General features: G+C 35.3%; 1 protein-coding gene across 1 annotated transcript in view; it reads right to left on the bottom strand.

Annotated features, from left to right (window-relative positions):
- Positions 1-8,881, bottom strand: part of LOC107721196 (peptidyl-prolyl cis-trans isomerase FKBP5-like) — a 14,648-nt gene extending 5,767 nt beyond the window's left edge. The window contains exons 1-7 of the mRNA XM_016529085.1: positions 8,664-8,881; positions 3,825-3,957; positions 3,158-3,302; positions 1,668-1,810; positions 1,248-1,362; positions 974-1,130; positions 466-556 (exon numbers count right to left, since the gene is read on the bottom strand). Coding sequence (XP_016384571.1) covers positions 466-556; positions 974-1,130; positions 1,248-1,362; positions 1,668-1,810; positions 3,158-3,302; positions 3,825-3,957; positions 8,664-8,719 — 840 coding nt within the window. The 5' untranslated portion in view covers positions 8,720-8,881. The remainder of the gene's footprint in view (positions 1-465; positions 557-973; positions 1,131-1,247; positions 1,363-1,667; positions 1,811-3,157; positions 3,303-3,824; positions 3,958-8,663) is intronic.
- Between the last annotated feature and the right edge of the window lie 1,895 nt (positions 8,882-10,776).

Below are 10,776 nucleotides of genomic sequence, written 5' to 3'. Positions count from 1 at the left end.
GGGTAGGCAACGTCGGTCCTGGAGTGCCGATGTCCTGCAGAGTTTAGCTCCAACCCTGAAAAAAACCTTCACTTGTCTGTAGCCTTAGTAATCCTGAAGACCTTGATTAGCTTGTTCAGGTGTGTTTGATTAGGGTTAGAGCTAAACTCTGCAGGACAGCGGCACTCCAGGACCGACGTTGCCTATCCCTGGTGAAAATAATAATAATAATGTGCTTTTTGAACCTTAAACCGCATAAACACATTTCATTACACCAAATACACAAAATCATGTTCTTTTTTAGCAACGTCATATGACCCCTTTAAAGACATATTTGTTTGGGGGGAAATCTGGATATTTTAACCCTGTCTATTAAATTAATTATTAATGTAATAAAACAATAAATAAATCCTTCAAAGGATATCACACTGAAACAGAAAGCTTTTGGACTAAATACTTTGGGGAAAAAATGTTTAATTATCTCACCTTTTCAAAGTTTTTCAGTGTTACTTCATATAGTAGTTCTGCATTTGATCCAATGTCATATTCTTTTTTACCCTCTTTGCCAAAACCGTACCTGAAAGCATAAAATAGACTGAGTAAGATGGAGATCTTACTATATGTGTGTGTGTGTGTGTGTGTGTGTGTGTGTGTGTGTTTTAATGGCTTTGTTATATTCAGATAATGGGCATGGAAATATTTTATATTAGTTTACATATGTCATGTGTCAGCTATATACACCTAAAATGTAAAAACATACAATCTACTCCACTTTCCTGCAGCACTGCAGTTTTAGATTTATATTCTTTTAATTCATATAGGAGGTCATGCTGTGACGTATCGATCTGCCATTGGTCACACGGTGTCACGTGATGCGAATTCGCAGGCCAGAGTTCACAATATTATATTATATTATATTATATTATATTATATTATATTAATCCTTACCAAACAATATATAGTAAATACAGTAACTATTAAAAGCAAATCTTACTTGGGCTTTAGGTATAATAAACAGCATTCCCCCTTTTGGATATTCTCCATGGCCCTGTCCACTCCTAAAGGAACACCCACGTCCTCTGATTCACCCACCACAAAGGTGACATCTCGAGAATCAAATAACCAACCTCCACACCACCCCTCCAAGTGTACTGAGGAACAGAAACCAGACAGCATTAATAGTGTATCCAAAATGGACAGAGATCATGTGAATGCATTATCTATGAAGAACAACCACATTCCGAACATTCAAAATTCTCAAGACGTACCATGTACTGTGGCCCCTTCATTAGGATTGTTATAGCCTTCGCCTTTGACCTTTATTCTCCTCACGATCCCACCATCTTCTAAAAGCTCCTCCCCTCTGAAGCTCAGCAGCTCAATCTGATTGTGGGAAGCAGAACCATTTGTACTTTTAAAGATAACAAGTTTATACCAAAAGAGGTTTTTGTGTTCTGGGTCTAGCATTGTATACACCTCTCAGTCTCAGTGGATGCTTTTTTTTTCTATTTGTCATATGAAAGTCAAATTAAAACTACATTTAAAAATAAAAGTCTTTTTAAATGTCCACAGAAAGTGTCAAAAGTGTCGAAGAAACAATAATGTATTCTCTACAAACTTCTTTACAAAAGATATTTGCATAATTCATCCATGAATTTGTAGGTTATCTAATTGCTAGATGTTCCTACCTCAAACACAAGTGTGGCATTGGGAGGAACCTTTGAGGGGCTGCCAGCTGAACCGTATGCATATTCAGGTTTACAGAGCATCACGCACACCTCTCCTTTCTGCATGGAACGCACAACAATGTCCCACGCCTTGATGACCTGACCTATGTGAATCAACCAGACAGTACTTAAATGCAATGCCTTTGTCATTATAAGAAAAAACCTTTTAAGTAAATCAAAGTATAAAACTACTTGTTATAATGTTAATTTATATACAAATATATTACTTATTTAATAAATATCCTTATTAATAAATCTTCATTATCCCCAGATACTCAAAAAACATTTATAGTATACATACTAAAAAAATTTATTCATAGCTCATTTTCATATTAATAATTTCTGTTAATACCCTTTAAGATTAAATATAAATAGTTTCTTTGATAATGAAACAGCAGATAACAAGGGAGGCACCACATGTCTACACAATTCCAGCAATTACACTCCTTTTTAAATGCAACTGCAAATGTCATCAAACAGGAATTTCAGCCATGCTCTAAGTGAGAAATGAAATCGGCAGGTTGCATAATTATTCCATTTAACAGATACTTTTGATAGAGTAGCATCCTAAAAATCATAGACATGTCAGTGTAAAACAAACTATTTCATATCCTCAAGGGAAAAAATGTTTTTTATTCTTTTAAAATAATCTTCTGACAAAACTTTCAAATTATATTTGATTTGCGCTTTTTCAACTTAATCAAAATGAACTAGTAATTTCATTTGTAGCTCATTTAAGGTGCAAAATAAAAACTTAATTGTTGTGGGACTACATGAATAATTTATTTCAAACTTTATTTTTAGGTTTTATGAAGTTTAGTAATAATAATAAAGTTTATTATTATTAATTTAAAGTTTCGTAGCTGAAACTGCACAGAGGATTCTAGTTCCCAGCATGCTTTGCACGGGACTGGATGGGTAAATGTTAAAATGTGTTTTTTAGATGAAAAAATGTTTAATGTCCTTTTATGTTGATATTAGAAGAGTTTCTGTTATGTGGGGAAGAGTGGAGTTCTGCTTAGCATGTGGATGGTACGTGAACAGTATGATGTATTTTGCTTCACTGAAAAAGCAATTACAGTTAACCACAAGAGAGTTCATGTGACTAATGTCTGATTTTATTAGGGTTTTCTACTACACAAGTTATTTGAGTAGAGTAGGCAGTTTAATTTAAGGTTAAGCAAATCCGTCAAAAACCCAATCCATGGAACCACTGTCCACAACTGAATCAAGTTGAGCCAAATAATTACACACTGCATAGTGGGCCATATTATGATTAATAAATGTGAAAAAGCATAGCACATAAAATTATCTATCTGCTTATCCATTTGTCACACTGAATTTCTTTCATTAAAGAACAACTGGCCCTCTTTTAACATTTCAATAACAACACTTTAAATTTGTAAAATGATTCAATTAAATCTGAAAAATAAATCTATGAAATCTATTACCTTTTCCCACATTGAAAACAAAAGGCTCTTTACGGTCTAGACTGGAGTCAAACTTCTTGCCATTTAGGAGTCTGCCAGTGTAGTGGACATACACCCTGTCCCCAATCATTGGCTTTTCCCCCTCCACACCATGCTGTTTCACAATCTTTAGAGACACATGGGAGAAAAAATTAACAATCCATCCTTACACAACCTCATTATTATTTTAAATGAACACCAAATCATTCCGAATGTGAAACAAAATCCACTAATTTAAGTCAAGTTTTCACTAACTCTCACAAGTCTACTTCAATATGCTCCTTGAATCAACAGCACAAGCATGCATGAACGAGTGGATGGAAAATGTATCAGTTAAGTATGGAAACTTTTGAAATTTATATGAAAATAGTATCACTTTAAGCAGACTCAAATTACAGTGGAATTTTTAAGTGACACAATGTTCTTTGGAACATTCCAAAGACATCGTAATTTTTTTCAATTAAACCTATAATATAAAATGTAATTTTTTTAAGAAAAGTTTATATTCAATTAGAAAAGAGTATAAAATAGGAGAACTTTCACTAGTGATTGCAGACTTTTGGACCCAATGTATCATTCACGACTACAGGAAAAATACAGAAATTGTAAACTAACAGCTGTGATATACAGTTACTAATGACAGGATTACCTTACATACTCCACAGTCACCGTTTGGAGTGACATCAATGCCTTGGGAGGTAAAGACAGCAGTTGGGCACTGGTTAGTGGAAAAGATATCCTCTAAAGATGACATCTCGCCACTCATACATACCCGTGTTCCCCTAAAAAACAAACATACAATATTTGTTAATTTTAGCCAAATATAATTTTAGCCGAATATAAATGCAATACAAATACAAATGCAAATGCTCACAATCAAATTTCCACATATGCCTGGTGGGCATTTTTTTATAGAAAAATATTGTGTAATCCTTTTGTGATGCTGGCTTGTTTTTTCATTTATTATCAAACCTTGAAAGTTATGAAACCTAGTTTTTAAAAGGATGCACTTAAATATGCATAAGAAATAAAAAATGTGAGGGTGCGCACTTGCTCATATCTTTGTGTGTTTGTGTCATTTTTCAAAAGGTTGCCTTAATTGTTTTGTTTTTGTTTCTAGAAAAATTGTCAGTTTTTACCTGTCTTTGTGTGTGTGTGTGTGTGTGTGTGTGTGTGTGTGTATAAGCATATGCATGTAGAGTTTTGGGGTATTTTTATTTAAATGTACACCAAAGCTTGTGAACGTGTGTGGTGGAACACTATGTTCGTTTTATTCAGAGTTCCTGGCACAAATTCAGATTCTAGAGAAGGATGTCTTGTGAGATTCATGTCAGTAAACCTAGTAAAAAGACACAGGAACAAAACAGAACAGAGAAGGGAACATTCAGTCCAGTCCACTTTACTTTAGGCGACGAGATACTACAATGACTCAAGGCTCCCAATCAAAGACCTTCATTTTTATCTACACACACACACACACACACACACACACACTGAAGGTTATGAAAGCAAATAAATTTCAAGGAAAATTCAATGAATGCATAAGAGCAGATTTAGCAGCAGATACTTAAAGACAACAACAAAAAAGCCTATGTCTATTTTTTTCTGGAACTGTCCTGTGCCAATATAACTGATCAATGTATAACTAGCATATTTTAGCACTGAAAGTATAATATATTCATTAATACAAACATTCACCTCACTGCATATCAATTTAGGGATTATTTCTTGGAATGGGAATATGGTAGAGTGACAATTAACAGTCCAGACTATTTGACTCGCAGAAGACGCATCTACAAAAATAGTCTGCTACCATCCTGGCTCTAACCTCATTGCTGTGGAAGCGTATCGTTCTTTGAGCTTGGTCTGAAAACCCAAGATGAAGGAAGTGGATCAAAAAGAGTCAAAGATACAATTGCAACACCAAGAAGCCTTATCACTGTAATGGACGCATAAATAACATACAATTTTTATTTTAAACATCTTACTGTACAAGAAGTAGCCTAAAAACTCCTCAGGCTTTGTCTCCATGTCTCCACGATTTACTTTTGAAGAAATATCGTAGCATTGCCCTACAGCGCACATTCAATCAGTTGCAGTTCTGGTGCCTCCTTCTCAATGTAGGCTAAGTTACTGTACAACGCGACAGACATTTACATCAAATGTTAACTCAGCGGTAGAGTTACACTCACGGTACACTGCACTTACTCGCAATCACAAAAGTACAATATTTGCATGTGCTTTAAAGCCTTGCCGGTTAAACATTTCATTCGCGGGCTTTTTCTGAGCGCTTACACCTGAGGCGCGCGCACTCACAGCACCTGATTACTATAGTTTATCTTTCGCGTCTGATTGCGGTAATACACTCAAAAACATACAAGGTTTACATATAAATGCAGTTGGTTATGTCTAAAGTGAAAGTTGCCAGAAAAACGGATGTGTGCTTGTATATTATGCGTGCAGTGACAGCATAGCCTACTAAAGATGCTGCCGCTTGTCATTAAAGGGATAGTTCACCCAAAAATTAAAATTCTGTCATTATTTACTCACTCTCATGTTGTCCCAAACCTGTATTAATTTCTTTCTTGTGCTGAACACAAAAGAAGATATTTTGAAAGGGATAGTTCACCCAAAAATTAAAATTCTGTCATTATTTATTCACTCTCATGTTGTCCCAAACCTGTATTAATTTCTTTCTTGTGCTGAACACAAAAGAAGATATTTTGAAGAATATGGGTAGCCAAACAGTTCCTGGTCCTCATTAGGGCCTTTCGCACCGCTTTAGTTCCAGAACTAAATGTACAGTACTAAAGTACTGGGACGATTTTGCGCGTACTATTTCCCAGTACCATTTAAAGGGTTGCATTCGCACCGAGAGTGTGTACTAAGAAGTGACGTAAGCCGGTCGACAGCGTCGTCATTTGTGCGTGGCGTTCAACAACAGAAACAAAGAAGAAGAACATTAACAACAGGAGGATGGAGGACGCTGTGATCGGAGCTGTGTTTTTGTTGTGTCTCGCGGGTTTCACAATAATGGACATGGAAAGTTGACGTATACGTAAAGCGATTGAAAGAACGGAAAGGAGGACTAAGAATCTCCAACGACAACTGGCAGTGCTACATTTGCTACAAGTGCCTGCACTTCAGCGTCCGTCCATCTATCGCTGTTCTCCATACTTGCGAAATAAGTTGACACAATGTTTACAGTATGTTTACACAGCGTTTTAAATCATGGTGGGTGAGGGCGTTTTCGTACGCGTTTGGCCAATCAATGTCTACTTGCGTCGCGATTAGTACCAGTTGTGCTGGTTAGACCCTGCTCTGGAGTAGGAGCTAATTTGGTTCTCGAAAAAGGCAGTCCGGTACTAAAATTGCACCCAGTTCCGGCGGTGCGAAAATGCCAAAAAGTGGGTAGTTCCACAATTAGTTCTGGTACTATGAAAAGGTTCCCGCGGTGCGAAAGGCCCTATTGACTTGGATAGTAGCGGGGAAAATGCGTGGAAGTCACTGGGGACCCGCAACTGTTTGGTTACCCACATTCTTCAAAATAACTTTTATGTTCAACAGAGGAAAGAAACTAACTCAGATTTAAAATAACCTGAGAGTGAGTAAATGATAACAGAATTTTCATTTTTGGGTGAACTATCCCTTTAATGTTAATAAAACGAGAAAAAGAGAAAAATCACTGCTCTTGACTGAAGAAATTTAATACAGTTGATTTAATAAGAATCAATGCATTTATACAGTGAAGTGTATATAATGTTTTATTTTTATATTTGTTCATTCAGTTTCTTGAATGCTACTGCTAAATACACCTACCGTACCTGAAAAATAAAGCACTGTTTGTTTTATTTGTATATTATGTGTATTTGTAATGTGTATCTTTGTTTTTATTTTATAATAACAAAGTTAAAATAACACTTTTTATAATAATTTTTAACTTCACCCACTTTGGCCTAGATATCTGCCATTCTTATTTATTTTATATGTTGTCGCCTTGTAAGGCTTTGTTTTAAAATAGGGAAGCTAGTTTGGCTGTACTGCTCAGAAAACTTGCAAAATAGTAAAACCAACATGACAAAGAATCGTGATAAAATCGTGAATAGTGATATTCCTGAAAAAAATCGTGATATGATATTTTTGCCATTTCGCCCACCTCTAATTCATGCTTTTCCAGCCAACTGTCCCTAAGTCTTTCTCTCCAGTGATCGACTCATTTAAAGGTGGTGTGACTTTTCTAAGCCATTATTGGAGCTCCGTCTCAGATGTCCGCAATGTGGTGAGATTGCAACAGGCATTCCTGATACAAAGAAGAGCGTTCAGAGACAGTTGACTCATTCCATCCCTGAACACACCGTTCGCAGTGAAACACATGTACGCACACAGATTCCTTTTTAATCACCTTGTCAGACACCCAGTCTCTTTCTGTATTAATGACATTCAAGCTGTCCTAAACATCAAAATTAAATTATCTGTAGACAATGATGGTTTTGCAACTCTTGAAAACATCTCTTACACAGAAATCAAGGGTGTGACCACATAAACAGTGAAGGGGATGCAACTGACCCTAATATTAAGATAAGGGAAAAATAATTTCAATGGTTGATTCTTTAATTATCATATTTGATCCTCCCTGACCTGAATATGTGGTTGCATACTAACTAAAAGGGATTTTCTGTAAAAGACACAAGGATCCACTTGTAATTTACATTAAAATATGAATTATAATCTTAATAGATTTCATGCAAATATGCTTGAGGAAGCAAGTCAGTGTAACCAAGTTCTGAGCCGCATCTCTATAACGGTTAGTCGGGGACATGAAATGACATAATTTACAAATCTAGGAAAACCTCAATTCTCAGCACATCTCACAATAAAATTTTAAAAAGCCAAAGGCAAAAAACACATTTTCAGTCCATGAACATACTTCTCATTTCTACACCACAAACACCAAAAACATCCGTCCTTAAGAGTTTGATGGATTAATGAGAAAGAGAGTCTTTGAAATAGTAAGTAGTGTGTACAATATAAAAGGAATGCAAAATGTAATATAAAAAGTTCAATTAAACGAATATAAATTCAAGGAGTTCTCTAGCATCAGAATTGAAAATGGGTGCATCACGTCCCCTCAGTTTCGTACAATCCTCCATACATCTCAGACGCAACAACAGGCTATGAAACACACAGCAATATGCAAATAAGATTACAGCTACAGTTTTCTTTCCAACATTTATTCTTTCATTTTAATCAAAATATAATGCCACATTTTGGACAAGTGGAATAATCAAAATTATTGTTAAATAACGTGTGTAATTAATTTGAGTGCGCTTTTTTACTTGATTTTGGATATGAAGCATAGCACCATGAGAAAACATGCTTTTTTCTATAGTAGGTTAGTAGTGTGGCCATATTTAGAAAGCAGTTTTAAATATAAAAGGTAGGTTATGTGATTATAAAGAATAAAAACAAGCATGAAATAAAGACTTACAATATTTCCCTTTTGTTACTCGTTCCTCTCGTGTGTTTGACCATATATCCGTCCATATGCAACTTCAGTTTGTCTTACCGGCGAATGCCAAGTAGCTTAAAGGGGAATGAGCCCGCCCTCTCAGCGCGAGAGTACTATATGTTCTACCGGCAGTATTTTACACTTCTACACACTAATAATCGTCAGCACGATACGCCTCTGCGAGACGGGGAAAATGAAATGAGACTAAAGGGGGAGGAGTAAACGCGGGGGGAGGGCAGTGTAGTGTAAAAATTAAGGGCAGGCCTTGGAAACTGTCCACAAAGTAACACAATGTTCCGGCTCTACTGTAGCTCGCGCTGATGAGAACACAGTGTCCTAGTAGACACCCTGACCCGTAACCCGTTGTGTGCTGACTGAACAGCTCAAGTTAAGAACAGCATGTGCAACCACACAGTCAGAGCACAGCGATATGCGGAAAGAACAATACGACTAAACGTGGAAGTTTAAAATGATAGAATGCATTGAAAAAAAAATCTTGTTGTGGTAAAATTGACAGCTGAGAGAAACTTACGGTAGACGTTTGGATGGTATAACCAATATAATAACACACAGGTGACACAACAGAAAAGCACATGATGAATTAATGTTCATCACAATGATATCCGCTTATCATGCGTACTATATATACTGTATATATATATATACACGTATATATACTGTATGTATATATAGCCTTATATATATATATATATATATAACTGGTTACAGAATCATTACAAACTTTATTATTTCAATAAAATATTAACAAATGTGAAGTCTCATGCTGGGACCTCTGGGAAAGTTCTTTTACTGTAATTTTAACAACACTTTACTATAAATGTTCCTGTTTTGTAAGTCCTATGTACATGGATTGTTTTGTTGAATGTAATATAGATTTTCACCATAAAACATATGCTAATAGTTTTTGCTTCCATATATTTTATATAGTATTTTACAGTAACATTGCATTTATTGTCTGTTAAATCTGTTTTTTTATTATTGTAAGGTAACTTACAGTTAACAGGTTTTACTGTACCGTTTTTATTTATTTTTTCAGTTAAAACCAAAACAAATTATTCTGTAAAGAAATGTTTTCTGTTTAAGATCATGCATTGTCTATTCTGTTAGAAATTTCTAATACTAGACATTTAAAGCTGAACAGTATCTTCAATAAATTAGTGTTTTAATATCTTATTTGATTATTTACATTTCATTTCTACACAGAATAATTCCATGTCATGATGATATGTTGAAATCAAATCCATCCTTTCAAGTTAGCATGCCAAATGCTGAATAACATCAACACTGGCAACATGTTATCTGCCTCAAAGGCCTCTATAGAACTGTTACAAAATGTCCCTGGCTCATTCATAGAGCAACAAAAGGTGTCAGCAGGAACACAATAGGTGCCATGCATGATTGTCTGAATTTAAAGGGATTGATTTCCCTTTTCAAGCCATATATTTTTTTAAATAATTTCAGTTAAACCAGGAACATGATGTGATTGAAAGATAAGCTCTGTTTAAGAGGTTCAGGTTATTAAAGATTTTGTGCAGATACAATATCAGAGATAGATAAATGTTGTTTAGTTCATTTATTTGATTGATTTGATTGAGACAAACATTTTCAAATGTGCCCAAAATGTAATGAACTGAAATCATAGATCTCTAATATGTCAACAGGCCTGCAGCTTTTCCAGGATTATCTAGGCATTGAAGTACTCAAGCAGGGAAGAAAGTAGAACAAAATGCTACCTCATTTTGGTATCTTAGCAGCAGGAATCTGCAACAGAGCATATAATGTGAAACTGATCAGTGTGGATGGCACAAGCAAACAAGTGGGGGGCATTCAAGGATAAGGATTCAGACCAATATGTCACTGCCAGCAAGGTTCAAGTGGGGACACTCCGAGTAAACTTGTCTGACCTTTTTCCTGTTTGTGTTTTCTGATCATATAATCTATCGGATAAAATCACTCAGTTCATTTTTATTCTTAATCAATATTTAGTTGTTGTTGTTGTTTTTCTTACAATTCTGACATGAAAATGAAATGTAGAAAAATAAAAACACTTGTGGTTATGTTTTTTAATTTA

Source organism: Sinocyclocheilus rhinocerous, unplaced genomic scaffold (genome assembly GCF_001515625.1).
Source record: "Sinocyclocheilus rhinocerous isolate Xijiao unplaced genomic scaffold, SAMN03320098_v1.1 scaffold2106, whole genome shotgun sequence".
NCBI lineage: Eukaryota > Metazoa > Chordata > Actinopteri > Cypriniformes > Cyprinidae > Sinocyclocheilus > Sinocyclocheilus rhinocerous.
This window is presented reverse-complemented; position numbering and strand designations above follow the sequence as displayed.